General features: G+C 37.6%; 1 protein-coding gene across 1 annotated transcript in view; it reads right to left on the bottom strand.

The window, feature by feature from the left end:
• The window catches only part of CC2D2A (coiled-coil and C2 domain containing 2A), a 319,163-nt gene that overhangs the window by 160,387 nt on the left and 132,104 nt on the right, over positions 1-26,672 (bottom strand). Inside the window, exons 18-19 of the mRNA XM_053704126.1 lie at positions 16,852-16,987; positions 14,578-14,713 (exon numbers count right to left, since the gene is read on the bottom strand). Coding sequence (XP_053560101.1) covers positions 14,578-14,713; positions 16,852-16,987 — 272 coding nt within the window. The remainder of the gene's footprint in view (positions 1-14,577; positions 14,714-16,851; positions 16,988-26,672) is intronic.

Raw genomic sequence — 26,672 nt, forward strand, 5'->3', positions numbered from 1 at the left:
AGGGAGTCACACCAGTAGGTGGCGGCCACGGCCACCACCACCACTGCTACCGCTGGTTGAAATAAAAATCCTGCATGTTGGAATTCTCTCCTTAGGAAAGTTTCCAACTTCTTATCCATAGGTTCTCTACAGAAAAACTATCCTCAAGAGGAATAGTAGTACGTTTAGCTAGCGTCAAAATGGCGCCATCCACCTTAGGGATGGAGCCCCACAGCTCTAATTGAAGTCAGGGACCGGGAACAATTTTTTAAAAGTAGCCGAGGGAGAAAAGGATGTTCCAATGCCTTCCCATTCGTTACTAATAATGTTCACCATACAAACTGGGACCGGAAAAAAATGTGGGACCTTCCTGTCTTCATAAACCCTATCTAATTTAGGGATCTTAGGTTATTCAGGTAGCTTTGCCTCTGGACCTTCTAGTGTAGACAGGACCTCCTTCAGTAAAAAACACAGATGTTCAATTTTAAATCTAAAGGAGAGTTCCTCTGCCCGTGGAGATTTAGGAATAGAAGTCTCTGACTCTGAATGTTCACCCTCTGACCCCACAGAGGTTAACACATCCTTGGATAGCTAGGAAATACAAGCTAGATTAATCTAAAACAGGAGAACTGTGTTTAACCTTTCTCTTACGTTTCCCAGAGATAGGAAGGGCACTTAGAGCCGCGGACACCGCCAATTGTAACTGTGTGGCAAAGTCTTTGGCTGGGGTGTCTTTGCCTCCTCCTGGTGGCCAGGTGTTGTATTTCCCAACAGTAAGAAATGAAGTCATGGGGGCATATGTATCAAGCTCCGTATGGAGCTTGATGCCCCGTGTTTCTGGTGAGCCTGCAGGCTCGCCAGAAACAGCAGTTATGAAGCAGCGGTCACAAAGACCGCTGCTCCATAACCTGTCCGCCTGCTCTGAGCAGGCGGACAGACATCGCCGGAAATCAATTGACACCCCCCTGCTGGCGGCCCATTGGCCGCAAGTCAGCAGGGAGCGGTGTTGCACCAGCAGCTCTTGTGAGCTGCTGGTGCAATGCTGAATACGGTCCGACAGACATTGTTAACTAGAGGCCATGGACTCTCCCTGCCTTATGGAAAGAAATACATTTTATAGTATAATGTCCCTTTAATTTCCCAGATTCTTACTCTCTTTATAAGCAATGGAAGAAACTAGCCATACTGAAGTATCTGCACTATTATAATGCTTGGTTTTAATTATCGCCACTTCCTAAATTGTAAATCTTTGGCTATGGCTGTATGTACGTAGCAAATCTCACAGTTACTAGCTATTTGTATGTAGCTAATCTAACGTTAATAGCTGTATATATGTATCTAATCTCCCTGTTATTAGCTGTATGTACGTATCTAATATCACCGTTATTTGCTGTATGGTTGTAGCTAATCTCACCGTTATTAGCTGTATGTGTGTATCTAATCTCACCGTTGTTAGCTGTATGTACGTAGCTAATCTCACTGTTATTAGCTGTATGTACGTAGCAATAACACCTTTATTAACTGTATGTATGTAGCTAATCTCATCGTTATTAGCTGTATGTACCTAGCTAATCTCACTGTTATTAGCTGTATGTAGCTAATTTCACCATTATTAGCTATATGTACATATATAATCTCACCATAATTAAGCTGTATGTATGTATCTAATATCATTGGTATTAGCTGTATGTACGTAGCTAATCTCACTGTTATTAGCTGCATGTACGTATATAATCTCACCATTATTAGCTGTATGTATGTATCTAATATCACCGTTATTAGCTATATGTACGTAGCTAGTCTCACTGTTATTAGCTGTATGTATTAGCAAATCTCACCATTATTGAGATGTACGTAGCTAATCTCACCGTTATTAGCTGTATGTATGTATATAATCTCACAGTTATTAGCTGTATGTACGTAGCTAATCGCACCGTTAATAGCTGTATGTATTAGCAAATCTCACCGTTATTAGCTGTATGTATGTATGTATATAATTTCACCGTTATTAGTTGTATGTACGTAGCTATCTCACCGTTAATAGCTGTATGTACTAGCAAATCTCACCGTTATTATCTGTATGTAGGTATCTAATCTCACCGTTATTAGCTGTATATATTAGCTAATCTAAACGTTATTAGCTGTATGTACGTATATAATTTCACCGTTATTAGTTGTATGTACGTATCTAATCTCACAGTAATTATCTGTATGTACATATCTAATCTCACCGTTATTAGCTGTATGTGTGTATCTAATCTCACCGTTATTAGCTGTATGTACCTAGCTAATCTCATCGTAATTAGTTGTATGTACATAGCTAATCTCACTGTTATTAGCTGTATGTAAGTAGCTAATCTCCCTGATATTAGCTGCATGTACGTATGTCTAATCTCACTGTTATTAGATGTATTAACCTAGCTAATCTCACCGTTATTAGCTGTATGTAGCTAATCTCACCATTATTAGCTGTATGTACGTAGCTAATCTCACCGTTATTAGCTGTATGTATGTATCTAATCTCACCGTTATTAGCTGTATGTACTTATCTAATCTCACCGATATTAGCTGTATGTACTTATCTAATCTCACCGTTATTAGCTGTATGTACGTATCTAATCTCACCATTATTAGCTGTATGTACGTAGCTAATCTCACCATTATTAGCTGTATGTACTTATCTAATCTCACCGTTATTAGCTGTATGTACGTATCTAATCTCACCGTTGTTAGCTGTATGTACGTAGCTAATCTCACTGTTATTAGCTGTATGTACGTATATAATCTCACTGTTATTAGCTGTATGTACGTATCTAATCTCACTGTTATTAGCTTTATGTACTTATCTAATCTCACTGTTATTAACTGTATGTACGTATCTAATCTCACCATTATTAGCTGTATGTACGTAGCTAATCTCACCGTTATTAGCTGTATGTACGTAGCTAATCTCACTGTTATTAACTGTATGTACGTATCTAATCTCACTGTTATTAGCTGTATGTACTTATCTAATCTCACCGTTATTAACTGTATGTACGTATCTAATCTCACTTGAGGTCTTTCCTGAAGTTTGTAAGGGAGGTGGATTGTCTGAGGTACAGCTGTATGTACGTATCTAATCTCACTGTTATTAGCTGTATGTACGTATCTAATCTCACCGTTATTAACTGTATGTACGTATCTAATCTCACTGTTATTAGCTGTATGTACTTATCTAATCTCACCGTTATTAACTGTATGTACGTATCTAATCTCACTGTTATTAGCTGTATGTACTTATCTAATCTCACCGTTATTAACTGTATGTACGTATCTAATCTCACTGTTATTAGCTGTATGTACTTATCTAATCTCACCGTTATTAACTGTATGTACATATCTAATCTCACTGTTATTAGTTGTATGTACTTATCTAATCTCACCGTTATTAGCTGTATGTACGTATCTAATCTCACTGTTATTAGTTGTATGTACTTATCTAATCTCACCGTTATTAGCTGTATGTACGTATCTAATCTCACCGTTATTAACTGTGTGTACGTATCTAACCTCACTGTTATTAGTTGTATATACTTATCTAATCTCACTGTTATTAGCTGTATGTACGTAGCTAATCTCACTGTTATTAGCTTTATGTAAATATCTAATCTCACCATTATTAGCTGTATGTACGTAGCTAATATCACTGTTATTAGCTTTATATAAATATCTAATCTCACCGTTATTAGCTGTATGTACGTAGCTAATCTCACCGTTATTAGTTTATGTACCTATCTAATATCACCGTTATTAGCTGTATGTACGTAGCTAATCTCATCGTTAGTATTTTATGTACGTATCTAATCTCACCATTATTAGATGTATGTACCTAGCTAATCTCACAGTTATTATCTGTATGTAACTAACCTCACCGTTATTAGTTGTATGTACGTAGCTAATCTCACCGTTATTAGATGTATGTACCTAGCTAATCTAACCGTTATTAGCTGTATGTAGCTAATCTCATCGTTATTAGCTGTATGTACATAGCCAATCTCACCGTTATTAGCTGTATGTACATAGCTAATCTCAACGTTATTAGCTGTATGTACGTAGCTAATCTCACCGTTATTAGCTGTATGTACGTAGTTAATCTCACTATTATTAGCTGTATGTAGCTAATCTCACCATTATTAGCTGTATGTACGTAGCTAATCTCACCGTTATTAGATGTATGTATTATCTAATGTCACCGTTATTAGCTTTATGTACGTAGCTAATCTCACCGCTATTAGCTGTATGTGCATATCTAATCTCACCATTATTAGCTGTATGTGTGTATCTAATCTCACCGTTATTAGCTGTATGTGTGTATCTAATCTCACCGTTATTAGCTGTATGTACGTAGTTAATCTCACTATTATTAGCTGTATGTAGCTAATCTCACCATTATTAGCTGTATGTACGTAGCTAATCTCACCGTTATTAGATGTATGTATTATCTAATGTCACCGTTATTAGCTTTATGTACGTAGCTAATCTCACCGCTATTAGCTGTATGTGCATATCTAATCTCACCATTATTAGCTGTATGTGTGTATCTAATCTCACCGTTATTAGCTGTATGTGTGTATCTAATCTCACCGTTATTAGCTGTATGTACATAGCTAATCTCACTGTTATTAGCTGTATGTAAGTAGCTAATCTCCCTGATATTAGCTGCATGTACGTGTCTAATCTCACTGTTATTAGATGTATTAACCTAGATAATCTCACCGTTATTAGCTGTATGTAGCTAATCTCACCATTATTAGCTGTATGTACGTAGCTAATCTCACCGTTATTAGCTGTATGTATGTATATAATCTCACTGTTATTAGCTTTATGTAAGTATCTAATCTCACCGTTATTAGCTGTATGTACGTAGCTAATCTCACCATTATTAGCTGTATGTATGTAGCTAATCTCACCATTATTAGCTGTATGTATGTAGCTAATCTAACTGTTATTAGCTGTATTCTATTCTATTGGGTACTTGTAAAGCGCAAACTAATCAGCCGTGAGGGTCTCAAGGCGCTATGGGAGGGGGGCTAAGGGAAGACGATTCAGTCGAAGAGCCAGGTCTTGAGGTCTTTCCTGAAGTTTGTAAGGGAGGTGGATTGTCTGAGGTACAGCTGTATGTACGTATCTAATCTCACCGTTATTAGCTGTATGTACGTATCTAATCTCACTGTTATTAGCTGTATGTACGTATCTAATCTCACTGTTATTAGCTGTATGTACTTATCTAATCTCACTGTTATTAGCTGTATGTACGTATCAAATCTCACTGTTATTAGCTGTATGTACGTATCTAATCTCACTGTTATTAGCTGTATGTACGTATCTAATCTCACTGTTATTAGCTGTATGTACGTATCTAATCTCACTGTTATTAGCTGTATGTACGTATCTAATCTCACTGTTATTAGCTGTATGTACTTATCTAATCTCACTGTTATTAGCTGTATATACGTATCTAATCTCACTGTTATTAGCTGTATGTACGTATCTAATCTCACTGTTATTAGCTGTATGTACGTATCTAATCTCACTGTTATTAGCTGTATGTACTTATCTAATCTCACCGTTATTAACTGTATGTACGTATCTAATCTCACTGTTATTAGCTGTATGTATGTATATAATCTCACCGTTATTAGCTGTATGTTCATATCTAATCTCACAGTAATTAGCTGTATGTACATATCTAATCTCACCGTTATTAGCTGTATGTGTGTATCTAATCTCACCGTTATTAGCTGTATGTACCTAGCTAATCTCATCGTAATTAGTTGTATGTACATAGCTAATCTCACTGTTATTAGCTGTATGTAAGTAGCTAATCTCCCTGATATTAGCTGCATGTACGTATGTCTAATCTCACTGTTATTAGATGTATTAACCTAGCTAATCTCACCGTTATTAGCTGTATGTAGCTAATCTCACCATTATTAGCTGTATGTACGTAGCTAATCTCACCGTTATTAGCTGTATGTATGTATATAATCTCACCGTTATTAGCTGTATGTACATATCTAATCTCACTGTTATTAGCTTTATGTAAGTATCTAATCTCACCGTTATTAGCTGTATGTACGTAGCTAATCTCACCATTATTAGCTGTATGTACGTAGCTAATCTCACCATTATTAGCTGTATGTATGTAGCTAATCTCACCATTATTAGCTGTATGTACGTAGCTAATCTCACCATTATTAGCTGTATGTACGTAGCTAATCTCACCATTATTAGCTGTATGTAAGTATCTAATCTCACCATTATTAGCTGTATGTACGTAGCTAATCTCACCATTATTAGCTGTATGTATGTAGCTAATCTCACCATTATTAGCTGTATGTATGTAGCTAATCTCACCATTATTAGCTGTATGTACGTAGCTAATCTCACCATTATTAGCTGTATGTAAGTATCTAATCTCACCATTATTAGCTGTATGTACGTAGCTAATCTCACCATTATTAGCTGTATGTATGTAGCTAATCTCACCATTATTAGCTGTATGTACGTAGCTAATCTCACCATTATTAGCTGTATGTATGTAGCTAATCTCACCATTATTAGCTGTATGTATGTAGCTAATCTCACTGTTATTAGCTGTATTCTATTCTATTGGGTACTTGTAAAGCGCAAACTAATCAGCCGTGAGGGTCTCAAGGCGCTATTGGAGGGGGGGAGAGGGGGGCTAAGGGAAGACGATTCAGTCGAAGAGCCAGGTCTTGAGGTCTTTCCTGAAGTTTGTAAGGGAGGTGGATTGTCTGAGGTACAGCTGTATGTACGTATCTAATCTCACCGTTATTAGCTGTATGTACGTATCTAATCTCACTGTTATTAGCTGTATGTACTTATCTAATCTCACTGTTATTAGCTGTATGTACGTATCTAATCTCACCGTTATTAGCTGTATGTACGTATCTAATCTCACCATTATTAGCTGTATGTACGTATCTAATCTCACTGTTATTAGCTGTATGTACGTATCTAATCTCACTGTTATTAGCTGTATGTACTTATCTAATCTCACCGTTATTAACTGTATGTACGTATCTAATCTCACTGTTATTAGCTGTATGTATTTATCTAATCTCACCGTTATTAACTGTATGTACATATCTAATCTCACTGTTATTAGTTGTATGTACTTATCTAATCTCACCGTTATTGGCTGTATGTACGTATCTAATCTCATCGTAATTAGTTGTATGTACATAGCTAATCTCACTGTTATTAGCTGTATGTAAGTAGCTAATCTCCCTGATATTAGCTGCATGTACGTGTCTAATCTCACTGTTATTAGATGTATTAACCTAGCTAATCTCACCGTTATTAGCTGTATGTAGCTAATCTCACCATTATTAGCTGTATGTACGTAGCTAATCTCACCGTTATTAGCTGTATGTATGTATATAATCTCACCGTTATTAGCTGTATGTACATATCTAATCTCACTGTTATTAGCTTTATGTAAGTATCTAATCTCACCGTTATTAGCTGTATGTACGTAGCTAATCTCACCATTATTAGCTGTATGTATGTAGCTAATCTCACCATTATTAGCTGTATGTATGTAGCTAATCTCACTGTTATTAGCTGTATTCTATTCTATTGGGTACTTGTAAAGCGCAAACTAATCAGCCGTGAGGGTCTCAAGGCGCTATGGGAAGGGGGGGGGGGGAGGGGGGCTAAGGGAAGACGATTCAGTCGAAGAGCCAGGTCTTGAGGTCTTTCCTGAGGTACAGCTGTATGTACGTATCTAATCTCACCGTTATTAGCTGTATGTACGTATCTAATCTCACCGTTATTAGCTGTATATACTTATCTAATCTCACCGTTATTAACTGTATGTACGTATCTAATCTCACTGTTATTAGCTGTATGTACTTATCTAATCTCACCGTTATTAACTGTATGTACGTATGTAATCTCACCGTTATTAGCTGTATGTACGTATCTAATCTCACCGTTATTAGCTGTATGTACTTATCTAATCTCACCGTTATTAGCTGTATGTACGTATCTAATCTCACCGTTATTAGCTGTATGTACGTATCTAATCTCACCGTTATTAGCTGTATGTACGTATCTAATCTCACTGTTATTAGCTGTATGTACGTATCTAATCTCACCGTTATTAGCTGTATGTACGTATCTAATCTCACTGTTATTAGCTGTATGTACTTATCTAATCTCACCGTTATTAACTGTATGTACGTATCTAATCTCACTGTTATTAGTTGTATGTACTTATCTAATCTCACCGTTATTAACTGTATGTACGTATCTAATCTCACTGTTATTACCTGTATGTATTTATCTAATCTCACCATTATTAACTGTATGTACTTATCTAATCTCACTGATATTAGCTGTATGTACGTATCTAATCTCACTGTTATTACCTTTATGTACTTATCTAATCTCACCATTATTAACTGTATGTACTTATCTAATCTCACTGTTATTAGCTGTATGTACGTATCTAATCTCACTGTTATTAACTGTATGCACGTATCTAATCTCACTGTTATTAACTGTATGAATTTATCTAATCTCACCATTATTAACTGTATGTACTTATCTAATCTCACTGTTATTACCTGTATGTACTTATCTAATCTCACCATTATTAACTGTATGTACTTATCTAATCTCACCATTATTAACTGTATGTATTTATCTAATCTCACTGTTATTACCTGTATGTACTTATCTAAACTCACCATTATTAACTGTATGTACTTATCTAATCTCACTGTTATTAGCTGTATGTACGTATCTAATCTCACTGTTATTAGCTGTATGTACGTATCTAATCTCACAGTAATTAGCTGTATGTACATATCTAATCTCACTGTTATTAGCTGTATGTACTTATCTAATCTCACCCTTATTAACTGTATGTACGTATCTAATCTCACTGTTATTAGTTGTATGTACTTATCTAATCTCACCGTTGTTAGCTGTATGTACGTAGCTAATCTCACCGTTATTAGCTGTATGTACGTATCTAATCTCACCGTTGTTAGCTGTATGTACGTAGCTAATCTCACTGTTATTAGCTGTATGTACATAGCAATAACACCTTTATTAACTGTATGTATGTAGCTAATCTCATCGTTATTAGCTGTATGTACCTAGCTAATCTCACTGTTATTAGCTGTATGTAGCTAATTTCACCATTATTAGCTATATGTACATATATAATCTCACCATAATTAAGATGTATGTATGTATCTAATATCATTGGTATTAGCTGTATGTATTTATCTAATCTCACCATTATTAACTGTATGTACGTATCTAATCTCACTGTTATTAGTTGTATGTACTTATCTAATCTCACCGTTATTAGCTGTATGTACGTATCTAATCTCACCGTTATTAACTGTATGCACGTATCTAATCTCACTGTTATTAACTGTATGAATTTATCTAATCTCACCATTATTAACTGTATGTACTTATCTAATCTCACTGTTATTACCTGTATGTACTTATCTAGTCTCACCATTATTAACTGTATGTACTTATCTAATCTCACCATTATTAACTGTATGTATTTATCTAATCTCACTGTTATTACCTGTATGTACTTATCTAAACTCACCATTATTAACTGTATGTACTTATCTAATCTCACTGTTATTAGCTGTATGTACGTATCTAATCTCACTGTTATTAGCTGTATGTACGTATCTAATCTCACAGTAATTAGCTGTATGTACATATCTAATCTCACTGTTATTAGCTGTATGTACTTATCTAATCTCACCATTATTAACTGTATGTACGTATCTAATCTCACTGTTATTAGTTGTATGTACTTATCTAATCTCACCGTTGTTAGCTGTATGTACGTAGCTAATCTCACCGTTATTAGCTGTATGTACGTATCTAATCTCACCGTTGTTAGCTGTATGTACGTAGCTAATCTCACTGTTATTAGCTGTATGTACGTAGCAATAACACCTTTATTAACTGTATGTATGTAGCTAATCTCATCGTTATTAGCTGTATGTACCTAGCTAATCTCACTGTTATTAGCTGTATGTAGCTAATTTCACCATTATTAGCTATATGTACATATATAATCTCACCATAATTAAGCTGTATGTATGTATCTAATATCATTGGTATTAGCTGTATGTATTTATCTAATCTCACCATTATTAACTGTATGTACGTATCTAATCTCACTGTTATTAGTTGTATGTACTTATCTAATCTCACCGTTATTAGCTGTATGTACGTATCTAATCTCACCGTTATTAACTGTATGTACGTATCTAACCTCACTGTTATTAGTTGTATATTCTTATCTAATCTCACCGTTATTAGCTGTATGTACGTATCTAATCTCACTGTTATTATCTTTATGTAAATATCTAATCTCACCGTTATTAGCTGTATGTACGTAGCTAATCTCACTGTTATTAGCTTTATATAAATATCTAATCTCACCGTTATTAGCTGTATGTACGTAGCTAATCTCACCGTTATTAGTTTATGTACCTATCTAATCTCACCGTTATTAGCTGTATGTACGTAGCTAATCTCATCGTTAGTATTTTATGTACGTATCTAATCTCACCATTATTAGATGTATGTACCTAGCTAATCTCACCGTTATTAGCTGTATGTAGCTAACCTCATCGTTATTAGTTGCATGTACCTAGCTAATCTCACCGTTATTAGATGTGTGTACCTAGCTAATCAAACCGTTATTAGCTGTATGTAGCTAATCTCATCGTTATTAGCTGTATGTACATAGCCAATCTCACCGTTATTAGCTGTATGTACATAGCTAATCTCACCGTTATTAGCTGTATGTACGTAGCTAATCTCACCGTTATTAGCTGTATGTACGTAGTTAATCTCACTATTATTAGCTGTATGTAGCTAATCTCACCATTATTAGCTGTATGTACGTAGCTAATCTCACCGTTATTAGCTGTATGTATTATCTAATGTCACCGTTATTAGCTTTATGTACGTAGCTAATCTCACCGCTATTAGCTGTATGTACGTAGCTAACCTGACCGTTATTAGCTGTATGTATGTAGCTAATTTCCCCATTATTAGCTGTATGTATTAGCTAATCTAAACGTTATTAGCTGTATGTACGTATATAATTTCACCGTTATTAGTTGTATGTACGTATCTAATCTCACAGTAATTAGCTGTATGTACATATCTAATCTCACCGTTATTAGCTGTATGTGTGTATCTAATCTCACCGTTATTAGCTGTATTGTACCTAGCTAATCTCATCGTAATTAGTTGTATGTACATAGCTAATCTCACTGTTATTAGATGTATTAACCTAGCTAATCTCACCGTTATTAGCTGTATGTATGTAGCTAATCTCACCATTATTAGCTGTATGTACGTAGCTAATCTCACCGGTATTAGCTGTATGTATGTATATAATCTCGCCGTTATTAGCTGTATGTATGTATCTAATCTCACCGTTATTAGCTATATGTACGTAGCTAGTCTCACTGTTATTAGCTGTATGTATGTATGTATCTAATATCACCGTTATTAGCTATATGTACGTAGCTAATCTCACCGTTATTAGCTGTATGTATGTATATAATCTCACCGTTATTAGCTGTATGTACATATCTAATCTCACTGTTATGAGCTTTATGTAAGTATCTAATCTCACCGTTATTAGCTGTATGTACGTAGCTAATCTCACCATTATAAGCTGTATGTATGTAGCTAATCTCACCATTATTAGCTGTATGTATGTAGCTAATCTCACTGTTATTAGCTGTATTCTATTCTATTGGGTACTTGTAAAGCGCAAACTAATCAGCCGTGAGGGTCTCAAGGCGCTATGGGAGGGGGGGAGAGGGGGGCTAAGGGAAGACGATTCAGTCGAAGAGCCAGGTCTTGAGGTCTTTCCTGAAGTTTGTAAGGGAGGTGGATTGTCTGAGGTACAGCTGTATGTACGTATCTAATCTCACCGTTATTAGCTGTATGTACTTATCTAATCTCACCGTTATTAGCTGTATGTACGTATCTAATCTCACTGTTATTAGCTGTATGTACTTATCTAATCTCACCGTTATTAACTGTATGTACGTATCTAATCTCACTGTTATTAGCTGTATGTACTTATCTAATCTCACCGTTATTAACTGTATGTACGTATATAATCTCACTGTTATTAGCTGTATGTACGTATCTAATCTCACAATAATTAGCTGTATGTACATATCTAATCTCACTGTTATTAGCTGTATGTATTTATCTAATCTCACTGTTATTAGCTGTATGTACTTATCTAATCTCACCATTATTAACTGTATGTACGTATCTAATCTCACTGTTATTAGTTGTATGTACTTATCTAATCTCACCATTATTAGCTGTATGTACGTATCTAATCTCACTGTTATTAGCTGTATGTACGTAGCTAATCTCACTGTTATTAGCTTTATGTAAATATCTAATCTCACCGTTATTAGCTGTATGTACGTAGCTAATCTCACTGTTATTAGCTTTATGTAAATATCTAATCTCACCGTTATTAGCTGTATGTACGTAGCTAATCTCACTGTTATTAGCTTTATGTAAGTATCTAATCTCACCGTTATTAGCTGTATGTACGTAGCTAATCTCACCGTTATTAGTTTATGTACCTATCTAATCTCACCGTTATTAGCTGTATGTACGTAGCTAATCTCATCGTTAGTATTTTATGTACGTATCTAATCTCACCATTATTAGATGTATGTACCTAGCTAATCTCACCATTATTAGCTGTATGTAGCTAACCTCACCGTTATTAGTTGCATGTACATAGCTAATCTCACCGTTATAAAATGTATGTACCTAGCTAATCTAACCGTTATTAGCTGTATGTAGCTAATCTCATCGTTATTAGCTGTATGTACATAGCCAATCTCACCGTTATTAGCTGTATGTACGTAGCTAATCTCACCGTTATTAGCTGTATGTACATAGCCAATCTCACTATTATTAGCTGTATGTAGCTAATCTCACCATTATTAGCTGTATGTACGTAGCTAATCTCACCGTTATTAGCTGTATGTATTATCTAATGTCACCGTTATTAGCTTTATGTACGTAGCTAATCTCACCGCTATTAGCTGTATGTACGTAGCTAATCTGACCGTTATTAGCTGTATGTATGTAGCTAATTTCCCCATTATTAACTGTATGTACGTATCTAATCTCACTGTTATTAGCTGTATGTACTTATCTAATCTCACCGTTATTAACTGTATGTACGTATATAATCTCACTGTTATTAGCTGTATGTACGTATCTAATCTCACAATAATTAGCTGTATGTACATATCTAATCTCACTGTTATTAGCTGTATGTACTTATCTAATCTCACTGTTATTAGCTGTATGTACTTATCTAATCTCACCATTATTAACTGTATGTACATATCTAATCTCACTGTTATTAGTTGTATGTACTTATCTAATCTCACCGTTATTAGCTGTATGTACGTATCTAATCTCACCGTTATTAACTGTATGTACGTATCTAACCTCACTGTTATTAGTTGTATATACTTATCTAATCTCACCGTTATTAGCTGTATGTACGTATCTAATCTCACTGTTATTAGCTGTATGTACGTAGCTAATCTCACTGTTATTAGCTTTATGTAAATATCTAATCTCACCGTTATTAGCTGTATGTACGTAGCTAAACTCACTGTTATTAGCTTTATGTAAATATCTAATCTCACCGTTATTAGCTGTATGTACGTAGCTAAACTCACTGTTATTAGTTTATGTACCTATCTAATCTCACCGTTATTAGCTGTATGTACGTAGCTAATCTCATCGTTAGTATTTTATGTACGTATCTAATCTCACCATTATTAGATGTATGTACCTAGCTAATCTCACCATTATTAGCTGTATGTAGCTAACCTCACCGTTATTAGTTGCATGTACGTAGCTAATCTCACCGTTATTAGATGTATGTACCTAGCTAATCTAACCGTTATTAGCTGTATGTAGCTAATCTCATCGTTATTAGCTATATGTACATAGCCAATCTCACCGTTATTAGCTGTATGTACATAGCTAATCTCACCGTTATTAGCTGTATGTACATAGCTAATATCACCGTTATTAGCTGTATGTACGTAGCTAATCTCACCGTTATTAGCTGTATGTACGTAGTTAATCTCACCATTATTAGCTGTATGTACGCAGCTAATCTCACCGTTATTAGCTGTATGTATTATCTAATGTCACCGTTATTAGCTTTATGTACGTAGCTAATCTCACCGCTATTAGCTGTATGTACGTAGCTAACCTGACCGTTATTAGCTGTATGTATGTAGCTAATTTCCCCATTATTAGCTGTATGTACGTAGGTAATCTCACCGTTATTAGCTGTATGTACGTAGCTAATGTCACCGCTATTAGCTGTATATATCTAGCTAATCTCACCATTATTAGCTGTATATATGTATCTAAACTCACCGTTATTAGCTGCATGTACATATCTAACCTCACCGTTATTAGCTGTATGTACGTAGCTAATCTCACCGTTATTAGTTGCATGAGAGCAGCATTGTTAGGATCGTTTGGATCAAGCTTTGATTCTGCAGCCCATTTCGCCAGTTTCTTCATGTCAGTCAGGCTGGATGCTCCGATAGATGCAACTGCATCATTATTTAATGATCTAACATAACAAAAATATTTGTATTAATGATAAATATTCATTAGTTTAAAACTTAAAGTGGTATTGTGTTCTTCTTGATAGCACTCAAGGGGACATAAAGATACAGATAGAGCATACTGATTTAAACAGTTTACTTCTAGTATCTAATTTGCTTCATTCTCTTGGTATCCTTTGTTGAAGCAGCAGCAATGCATTACTGGGAGCCAGCTGAACATATTGGGTGAGCCAATGACAAGAGGCATATATGTGCAGTGCCTAAACAGAAGTTACCGCCCAGTAGTGCATTGCTGCTTCTAGGCCTACCTAGGTGTGCTTTCAAACAAAGGATAGCAAGAGAATAAAGCAAATTTGATAATATAATTAATTGGAAAGCTGTTTAAAATTGCTTGCATTATCTAAATCTTGAAATAAACATTTTGAGTTTCATGTTCCTTTGATTATGCATAGAACCAAACACTGAGATAAACATTTAATAAATCCTACAAAATGAAACATTTTCGTGTATACGAGCAAGAATATAAAGAAACGTAGTTATATTTAATGACTTGTTGTCAGGGCCTGATTTCTCATTAGGCATGTGCCTATGGGTGCCCTCACTATGAGGAGGGTCTTTTTGGTTGATAATAAAAAGCATCTGATTACACTTGCTGTAATTTAATGTTCTGTACACTTGGATGCTCAGTAGAGCCAATAATACATTGTAATGAAGAATGAATTAAGGCTTTTCTTAAAGGGACAACTTAAAGTGATATTAGATTTTACATGTTTTAAAATGAAGATGCTCTGTAACTTACTTTTTAATCTAGTGCCTGTGCACAGGCCGCCCACTTCAAAAGTATTTTTTTTTGTGAGTTAATGGTTGGAACTGTTCTCCAATAGACACTCTAGCCATACGACACTATTTTTGTAGCTGCAGCGCCGATTAGAGAACAGGCTAAACAAAAAAACAAAAAAGAGTTGTGAAATGGGGGGCAGGAGCGAGGGGAATAAGATTGGCACGGCTAGATTAAAAAGTATGTTACAGCGCATATTTATTAGAACTGATCTTTTAAAGTCCATCTAAAATATTGCTTAGATTCCGTATTTTTAAACATGTAGAGTTTGCCATCACTTTAACATCCAATTCCCCATAAACTTTTAATTATGCATAATAAAAAACGTTGCATAGTATCTTCATTATTTATTTTACCAGATTATTCTGTAGTAATTAAAATCTAAATATTTGGGGAGGGGGGGGTGTATCCACCCTTACTCTATAGTATTCTACACAGCGATTGGTTGATCAATGCAAGAGTTTGTTTTTAGCTGTAATTGGCCACAGCAGAGGAAAAGAGATTAACAACAATCAAAAGGCTTTCCAAGGTGTATATCCTTAGAGTGCAAAACAATGCAGATGGAAATGGCAGTTTTATATCCTTTTTAAAATGTTTATTTTGTATGCAGATGTTTTGCAATGCGGTGCTTAATTGCTAATACAGAATATGCTTTCATAAAAAAAATTATTTCTTTTAAAAGGGACATTCCAGCCAAAATTGGAATCCACGTGGATGCATTTCTATTCTGAATAGAATCATTTTTGTAATATACATGCATTAGCAAAAATATTTCTGCAAAATGCTACAGCTGTGCACCAGCATTTTAAACACAACTCTTGCTCAGAGAGCCTAATGTGGTTGTAGCATCTGGTAATGACTTAATTTGTTAGTTGCTGACATGATACAAGCCCCACTGGTGCTCTGAGCAGCTGCAGTATTTACAATGCTGGTGCACTGAGAATATCTAGCTATGCTTCACATGCACGTGCAGAGAGAAATGCTAACACTAAAACAATGATAACGTTTATTTGAAGCATTTTTGCTAATACATGTATATTGCAAATATGTTTCTATTCAAAAGTGTAATTCATTTACGTGCATTTCAATTTTGACTGGAATGTCCCTTTAATAATTGGTGGTGACATTACTAGGGGCTCACCTAATCTAAATAGGTTGTCATGACGTAATTTAAACAGTTAATTAAACTAAGCAGTATGACAAGTTCTTTACCTCTAATTAATAAAAGTCAGACTTAGAAATAAAACACCAACAATCAATTACATTTATACAGAATTATACTTTTACTAAAAACAATTCTGTCACCTGTTTTGCTGTGAAATTGGAGGGACCAAGGGCACTCCGTTTTCTCCAACAGCCCAAGAAACACAATAAGAGACTTTTCCAGAAGTCATTAACGTCATTTTGTTGCTGCCATCTGCCTCAAATGAAAATGGTACATCTAAAAAAATAATAATAATAAAAATAAGTGAGGTTGCAGGAAATGAAGGCACTTCTAAACCTGTAAGTCTACTGTAAATTACTGAAGGCTACCACTGCTACATAAGAAGTGACTACTATGTCATCAGCCCAGTTTGATTTCCATTGCATTAAAGAGGTTCAAAAGGTGCATATTGCATCAATAGTGATAATATTAATGCCTGATAGACCAAAACGTCATGAAAATAAAGCATGTTATATTGTTGTTATGGGTGCAAATTCTTCCAGAAAGCAATCCAAGGGGTTAATATAATTCCTAACCCTAACACTAGCTACTGCACTTATCATAATCCTATCCTTAAAGGGACATTAAACTCAAAATTAAATTCCACTTAAAGGGGCATGGAACCTAAAAAAAATATTTTGTGATTCCGATAGAGCATATAATTTTAAACAAGTTTCCAATGTACTTCTATTCTCTAATTTGTAACATTTTTTTGGTATCCATTGTTGAAAGGAATACCTAGGAATGCTCAAGAGCAGCATTGCACTACTGGAAGCTAGCTGTTATTGATAGCTACACATATATGCCTTTCTTTAATCGCTGAGTCACCTGATGTCTTCAGCTAGTTCCCAGTAGTGCACTGATGCTCATTCAACAAAGGATAGCAAGAGACAGAAGAAAATTTGATAATAAAAGTAAATTTGACAGTTGTTTAAAATGATATGTTCTATTTGAATCTGAAAGAAACATGTTGGGTTTCATGTCCCTTTAAATGTTTAAGTATGTATAGTTTAACAACTTTGCAATGGATTTTCATTATTTATTTTGTTTTTTTTTTATATAATCTATGTAAATCTGAAAATTATTGTTTTTCCACTGCCCCCAAAGAGGCTGGAGTGCATTCCATGGTATTTTGAACCCCAACGCTCTTACATGCTGCATCAGTAGCAGACCTACTCAACAGGTGCCCCCAAAGATAAGCAATAGTAATGCTATCCATACTGATCTGTGTAATATTTATAATGTGCAATGTCACATAATTAACAAAAACAACCATAAAGTGGTATAAGTGGAATATATTGAGATATATTCAAAAGAGGATACAGTGTCCAAGGTTTTTTGGAGTCTTTTTCTGATTCAACACTTAACCCTTTGATGATAGGGTTAATTTGTCTACATCGGAACAACGTTCAATGATGGGATTGGGTCAGGGGAGCATCCTTATGATGCTAGACAAGCCCTCCAGACCGTGATCACATCCTGGAAGCGCTGTTGGCTTCAGGACAACGGCTAGGACATTCTATTCCGTCCTAACGGCACTAAAGCCCGGTGCGGTTAGGATGGAATAGAATGCCATAACGGCGTAAAAAAGGTTAATCCACAGTTTCTCCTCATGGACTCATACAAGAGAAAAAAAGAACACAATAGTGCAATCTTGTTAAAAGTTTATAATAGATTGTGGCAACTTCCCAAATTGTTACTCACGTGACTCAGAGCTAAATTTGTAAAGCTCAAACGTATACAGCAGTGTTATGTTTGGTACATAACCAACCTTCAGCTTGGCTTGTATAACAACGGTTTTAGTAAAATACATAAAATGAACTCAACACTTTAGCATAACAATGGACATACATAGGGCATAAGATTGAGTTAACCACAACTTCTAGCGTCATATAAACCTATAGTGAAAGGGTCCAAGACACCTTATTATTGCCCAAAGCCCCTGTGTAAAGCCAATGATAGAGTCTCAGTAAGGTAATCCGACACATGTTTCGCTTCCGCTTTGTCAAGGATAACTGACATTCCTTTCATGTCGAGCTTTTAAACCCCTTTACTGAGATCCTATTGGTTATATGCCACTTCCGGTTTTCACATTACATCACGTCCGGTTGACTTTAACAGGAAAAAGCATCACCGTCATTTTGGTAGTTCTTTTGGCGGCATCCATTTTTGTAGTTCTACCATTTAGACAGACGACATATTTGTAGTCCATTTCTCACACATTATATGTCAGAAATAGATAAGGGGCATAACATAATATACTATATATAAATTGTTTAACACTGCTGTTATACAAACGTACGGCTAAATTACAAGTTTTGCGGTATGAGTGAAAAAGCAGCGTTATGGCTCTTTTTCACTACCGCTGGTATTACCAGTCTTGTAGATTTAGCTGCACCGCACACTTTTTTGGCCGTAATGCAACGTAATTACCGCAGCTTTCAAAAAGTCCTTTTTCAGTGGAATTTCCATAGCGCCGGTATTACGAGTCTGCCTGGGAGGCAAAAGTGAGAGGTACATATATTTAGCCAATCAGCCAATAGGATTGAGCTTGCATTCTATTGGCTGTTCCCATCAGCCAATAGAATGCAAGCTCAATCCTATTGGCTGATTGCATCAGCCAATAGGATTTTTTCACCTTTAATTCCAATTGGCTGATAGAATTCTATCAGCCAATCGGAATTCAAGGGACGCCATCTTGGATGACGTCACTTAAAGAAACCTTCATTCTGCAAGAAGACTTCGATTGAAGAGGATGCGTCGCGCCGGATGTCTTTAAGGTGGAGCCGCTCCGCGCCAGATGGATGAAGATACAAGATGCCGTCTGGATGAAGACTACGGCCGCTTGGATGAAGACTACTGCCAGCTTCGTTGAGGATGGATGTCGGGTCTTCCAAAATTTTAAGTGGATCTTCGGGGGTTAGTGTTAGGCTTTTTTAAGGGTTTATTGGGTGGCTTTTATTTTTAGTTGAACAAAGTTCCCCAAAGGAAACGTGGAAGGGGCACGCTAAACAATAACGTTAAATGAAAGTGTGCACAAACAGTCAAAGTTCAATGAATTATGTAATTGAAATGTTTGGCTCCCAAAGGGGAGAAATCACCAAAAAATGGCCTCTGTTCACCAGTAATGATAGCGTCTTAGTGAAATGTGAAGATAAGGTTGCTCCTCTGGTTCCTGGTGTGTTAGGAATCTAAGTAATTAGACAAAAAGAAGCGGGCGCCTCATAGTGTTATTCAGTCTTGATAGGACCGTAGAGTGCAAATTGAAAAGGCTTACCGGATAAAGATGCACCGTACTATGACCGGTGCCAGCAAGCAGGCTAACTCTTACAGTGGTTAGCTCACTGAGTGGTTCACTGCTCCATTGTATCTTCAACCCCGAAGTGCTTTCTGCTGTGTGAAAGGAACCCTTGTTCCTGAACAATGAGCTGATGGTAACGGCTGGCTTACTGTACAGTTTGAAAAGCAATGACAACTCCCGATGAAGTAAAAAATAACAAGCTTTTTATTCCAAAAACACTGCTATGCGTTTCTCGACCGAAAGCTGGTTGTTTCTTCAGGCAATACAATTTGGAACTTTTTTTTTATTTTTAGATTAGGGGTTTGGGCACTTGAAAAAGAGCTAAATGCCCTTTTAAGTGCAATGCCCATCCAAATGCACTTTTCAGGGCAATGGGGAGCTTAGGTTTTTTTAGTTAGGATTTTATTTGGGGGGGTTGGTTGTGTGGGTGGTGGGTTTTACTGTTGGGTGGTTGTTTGCATTTTTTTTTTACAGGTAAAAGAGACGATTTCTTTGGGGAAATGCCCCGCAAAAGGCCCTTTTAAGGGCTATTGGTAGTTTAGTTTAGTTTAGGCTAGGGTTTTTATTTTTATTTTGGGGGGGCTTTTTTATTTCTCTTGTTAAGTGTATCCAGTCCACGGATCATCCATTACTTATGGGATATTAACTCCTCCCCAACAGGAAGTGCAAGAGGATTCACCCAGCAGAGCTGCTATATAGCTCCTCCCTAACTGCCATTACCAGTCATTCTCTTGCACCCAACGAATAGATAGGATGTGTGAGAGGACTGTGGTGATTATACTTAGTTTCATACCTTCAATCAAAAGTTTGTTATTTTATAATAGCACCGGAGTGTGTTATTCCTTCTCTGGTAGAATTTGAAGAAGAATCTACCTGAGTTTTTCTATGATTTTAGCCGGAGTAGTTAAGATCATATTGCTGTTTCTCGGCCATCTGAGGAGAGGTAAACTTCAGATCAGGGGACAGCGGGCAGATTAATCTGCAAAGAGGTATGTAGCAGCTTATTATTTTCTGACAATGGAATTGATGAGAAAATTCTGCCATACCGATATAATGTAAACTCAGCCTTAAATGCAGTAGCAGCAACTGGTATCAGGCTGTCATGTATGTATATTTTACACTTCAGTATTCTGGGGAATGGCACTTCACTGGAATTATACTGTATGCATAAAACTTTAGCCTAATTTGCAGGGACTAGCAACAGGCTTTTTAATAACACTCAATTTATTAATGTTAAACGTTTTTTGCTGGCATGTAAAATCGTTTAATTTTCTGAGGTACTGGGTGAAAAAATGTTTTGGGCACTATTTTTTTCCACTTGGCAGTCGTTTTATTTAATTTATGACAGTTTACTGATCTCTCTCACTGTTATGTGTGAGGGGGAGGGACCTTTTTTGGTGCTTTTGCTACGCATCAAAAAATTCAGTCAGAAGTTTATTGTCTTCCCTGCATGATCCGGTTCATCTCTACAGAACTCAGGGGTCTTCAAAACTTGTTTTGAGGGAGGTAATCACTCACAGCAGAGCTGTGAGATTGTAGTTGACTGTGATAAAAAAAAAAAAACCTTTATTTCTGTATTTTTTTTTTTTTTTTTTTTCTGCTATCAGGGTTAGTTATCCTTTGCTAATGGGAGCAATCCTTTGCTAAAATTGTGTTTTTTACAAAGATTTGATGCTATAACTTTTCAGTTTATTAATTTTCAACTGTCATAACTTTTTCTGTGCTTCTTATAGGCACAGTACGTTTTCATATTATAGTAAATTACTTGAAAAGTATTTCCAAGTTGCTAGTTTATTTGCTAGTGTGTTAAACATGTCTGATTCAGAGGAAGATATCTGTGCTATATGTGCTAAAGCCAAAGTGGAGCCCAATAGAAATTTATGTACTAACTGTATTGATGCTACTTTAAATAAAAGTCAATCTGTACAAATTGAACATATTTCACCAAACAACGAGGGGAGAGTTATGCCGACTAACTCGCCTCACGTGTCAGTACCTGCATCTCCCGCTCGGGAGGTGCGTGATATTGTAGCGCCGAGTACATCTGGGCGGCCATTACAAATCACATTACAGGATATGGCTACTGTTATGACTGAAGTTTTGGCTAAATTACCAGAACTAAGAGGTAAGCGTGATCACTCTGGGGTGAGAACAGAGTGCGCTGATAATATTAGGGCCATGTCAGACACTGCGTCACAATTTGCAGAACATGAGGACGGAGAGCTTCATTCTGCGGGTGACGGTTCTGATCCAAACAAACTGGATTCAGATATTTCAAATTTTAAATTTAAGCTGGAAAACCTCCGTGTATTACTAGGGGAGGTGTTAGCGGCTCTGAATGATTGTAACACAGTTGCAATACCAGAGAAAATGTGTAGGTTGGATAAATATTTTGCGGTACCGGCGAGTACTGACGTTTTTCCTATACCTAAGAGACTTACTGAAATTGTTACTAAGGAGTGGGATAGACCCGGTGTGCCGTTCTCACCCCCTCCGATATTTAGAAAGATGTTTCCAATAGACGCCACCACACGGGACTTATGGCAAACGGTCCCTAAGGTGGAGGGAGCAGTTTCTACTTTAGCTAAGCGTACCACTATCCCGGTGGAGGATAGCTGTGCCTTTTCAGATCCAATGGATAAAAAGTTAGAGGGTTACCTTAAGAAAATGTTTGTTCAACAAGGTTTTATATTGCAACCTCTTGCATGCATTGCGCCTGTCACGGCTGCAGCAGCATTTTGGTTTGAGTCTCTGGAAGAGACACTTGAATCAGCTCCATTAGATGAGATTACACACAAGCTTAAAGCCCTTAAGTTAGCTAACTCATTTATTTCAGATGCCGTAGTACATTTAACTAAACTTACGGCTAAGAATTCCGGATTCGCCATTCAGGCACGCAGAGCACTGTGGCTAAAATCCTGGTCAGCTGACGTTATTTCTAAATCTAAATTGCTTAATATACCTTTCAAAGGGCAGACCTTATTCGGGCCCGGGTTGAAAGAAATTATCGCTGACATTACAGGAGGTAAAGGCCATGCCCTGCCTCAAGACAGAGCCAAACCTAAGGCTAGACAGTCTAATTTTCGTTCCTTTCGTAATTTCAAAGCAGGAGCAGCATCAACTTCCTCTGCACCAAAACAGGAAGGAGCTGTTGCTCGCTACAGACAAGGCTGGAGACCTAACCAGTCCTGGAACAAGGGCAAGCAGGCCAGGAAACCTGCTGCTGCCCCTAAGACAGCATGAATCGAGGGCCCCCGATCCGGGAACGGATCTAGTGGGGGCAGACTTTCTCTCTTCGCCCAGGCTTGGGCAAGAGATGTCCAGGATCCCTGGGCGTTAGAGATCATATCTCAGGGATACCTTCTAGACTTCAAATTCTCTCCCCCAAGAGGGAGATTTCATCTGTCAAGGTTGTCAACAAACCAAATAAAGAAAGAGGCGTTTCTACGCTGCGTACAAGATCTTTTATTAATGGGAGTGATCCATCCGGTTCCGCGGTCGGAACAAAGAAAAGGGTTTTACTCAAATCTGTTTGTGGTTCCCAAAAAAGAGGGAACTTTCAGGCCAATCTTGGATTTAAAGATCCTAAACAAATTCCTAAGAGTTCCATCGTTCAAAATGGAAACTATTCGGACAATTTTACCCATGATCCAAAAGGGTCAGTACATGACCACAGTGGATTTAAAGGATGCTTACCTTCACATACCGATTCACAAAGATCATTACCGGTATCTAAGGTTTGCCTTTCTAGACAGGCATTACCAGTTTGTAGCTCTTCCATTCGGATTGGCTACGGCTCCGAGAATCTTCACAAAGGTTCTGGGTGCTCTTCTGGCGGTACTAAGACCGCGAGGAATTGCGGTAGCTCCGTACCTAGACGACATTCTGATACAAGCTTCAAGCTTTCAAACTGCCAAGTCTCATACAGAGTTAGTACTGGCATTTCTAAGGTCGCATGGATGGAAGGTGAACGAAAAGAAGAGTTCTCTCTTTCCACTCACAAGAGTTCCCTTCTTGGGGACTCTTATAGATTCTGTAGAAATGAAGATTTACCTGACAGAAGACAGGTTAACAAAGCTTCAAAATGCATGCCGTGTCCTTCATTCCATTCAATGGATAAAAAGTTAGAGGGTTACCTTAAGAAAATGTTTGTTCAACAAGGTTTTATATTGCAACCTCTTGCATGCATTGCGCCTGTCACGGCTGCAGCAGCATTTTGGTTTGAGTCTCTGGAAGAGACACTTGAATCAGCTCCATTAGATGAGATTACACACAAGCTTAAAGCCCTTAAGTTAGCTAACTCATTTATTTCAGATGCCGTAGTACATTTAACTAAACTTACGGCTAAGAATTCCGGATTCGCCATTCAGGCACGCAGAGCACTGTGGCTAAAATCCTGGTCAGCTGACGTTATTTCTAAATCTAAATTGCTTAATATACCTTTCAAAGGGCAGACCTTATTCGGGCCCGGGTTGAAAGAAATTATCGCTGACATTACAGGAGGTAAAGGCCATGCCCTGCCTCAAGACAGAGCCAAACCTAAGGCTAGACAGTCTAATTTTCGTTCCTTTCGTAATTTCAAAGCAGGAGCAGCATCAACTTCCTCTGCACCAAAACAGGAAGGAGCTGTTGCTCGCTACAGACAAGGCTGGAGACCTAACCAGTCCTGGAACAAGGGCAAGCAGGCCAGGAAACCTGCTGCTGCCCCTAAGACAGCATGAATCGAGGGCCCCCGATCCGGGAACGGATCTAGTGGGGGGCAGACTTTCTCTCTTCGCCCAGGCTTGGGCAAGAGATGTCCAGGATCCCTGGGCGTTAGAGATCATATCTCAGGGATACCTTCTAGACTTCAAATTCTCTCCCCCAAGAGGGAGATTTCATCTGTCAAGGTTGTCAACAAACCAAATAAAGAAAGAGGCGTTTCTACGCTGCGTACAAGATCTTTTATTAATGGGAGTGATCCATCCGGTTCCGCGGTCGGAACAAAGAAAAGGGTTTTACTCAAATCTGTTTGTGGTTCCCAAAAAAGAGGGAACTTTCAGGCCAATCTTGGATTTAAAGATCCTAAACAAATTCCTAAGAGTTCCATCGTTCAAAATGGAAACTATTCGGACAATTTTACCCATGATCCAAAAGGGTCAGTACATGACCACAGTGGATTTAAAGGATGCTTACCTTCACATACCGATTCACAAAGATCATTACCGGTATCTAAGGTTTGCCTTTCTAGACAGGCATTACCAGTTTGTAGCTCTTCCATTCGGATTGGCTACGGCTCCGAGAATCTTCACAAAGGTTCTGTGTGCTCTTCTGGCGGTACTAAGACCGCGAGGAATTGCGGTAGCTCCGTACCTAGACGACATTCTGATACAAGCTTCAAGCTTTCAAACTGCCAAGTCTCATACAGAGTTAGTACTGGCATTTCTAAGGTCGCATGGATGGAAGGTGAACGAAAAGAAGAGTTCTCTCTTTCCACTCACAAGAGTTCCCTTCTTGGGGACTCTTATAGATTCTGTAGAAATGAAGATTTACCTGACAGAAGACAGGTTAACAAAGCTTCAAAATGCATGCCGTGTCCTTCATTCCATTCAACACCCGTCAGTAGCTCAATGCATGGAGGTGATCGGCTTAATGGTAGCAGCAATGGACATAGTACCCTTTGCACGTCTACATCTCAGACCGCTGCAATTGTGCATGCTAAGTCAGTGGAATGGGGATTACTCAGACTTGTCCCCTACTCTGAATCTGGATCAAGAGACCAGAAATTCTCTTCTATGGTGGCTTTCTCGGCCACATCTGTCCAGGGGGATGCCATTCAGCAGGCCGGACTGGACAATTGTAACAACAGACGCCAGCCTACTAGGTTGGGGCGCTGTCTGGAATTCTCTGAAGGCTCAGGGACAATGGAATCAGGAGGAGAGTCTCCTACCAATAAACATTCTGGAATTGAGAGCAGTTCTCAATGCCCTTCTGGCTTGGCCCCAGTTAACAACTCGGGGGTTCATCAGGTTTCAGTCGGACAACATCACGACTGTAGCTTACATCAACCATCAGGGAGGGACAAGAAGCTCCCTAGCAATGATGGAAGTATCAAAGATAATTCGCTGGGCAGAGTCTCACTCTTGCCACCTGTCAGCAATCCACATCCCGGGAGTGGAGAACTGGGAGGCGGATTTCTTAAGTCGTCAGACTTTTCATCCGGGGGAGTGGGAACTTCATCCGGAGGTCTTTGCCCAAATACTTCGACGTTGGGGCAAACCAGAGATAGATCTCATGGCGTCTCGACAGAACGCCAAGCTTCCTCGTTACGGGTCCAGATCCAGGGATCCGGGAGCGGTTCTGATAGATGCTTTGACAGCACCTTGGACCTTCGGGATGGCTTATGTGTTTCCACCCTTCCCGATGCTTCCTCGATTCATTGCCAGAATCAAACAGGAGAGAGCATCAGTGATTCTAATAACGCCTGCATGGCCACGCAGGACTTGGTATGCAGATCTAGTGGACATGTCATCCTGTCCACCTTGGTCGCTACCTCTGAAACAGGACCTTCTGATCCAGGGTCCCTTCAAACATCAAAATCTAATTTCTCTGAAGCTGACTGCTTGGAAATTGAACGCTTGA

Source organism: Bombina bombina, chromosome 2 (genome assembly GCF_027579735.1).
Source record: "Bombina bombina isolate aBomBom1 chromosome 2, aBomBom1.pri, whole genome shotgun sequence".
NCBI classification, from domain to species: domain Eukaryota; kingdom Metazoa; phylum Chordata; class Amphibia; order Anura; family Bombinatoridae; genus Bombina; species Bombina bombina.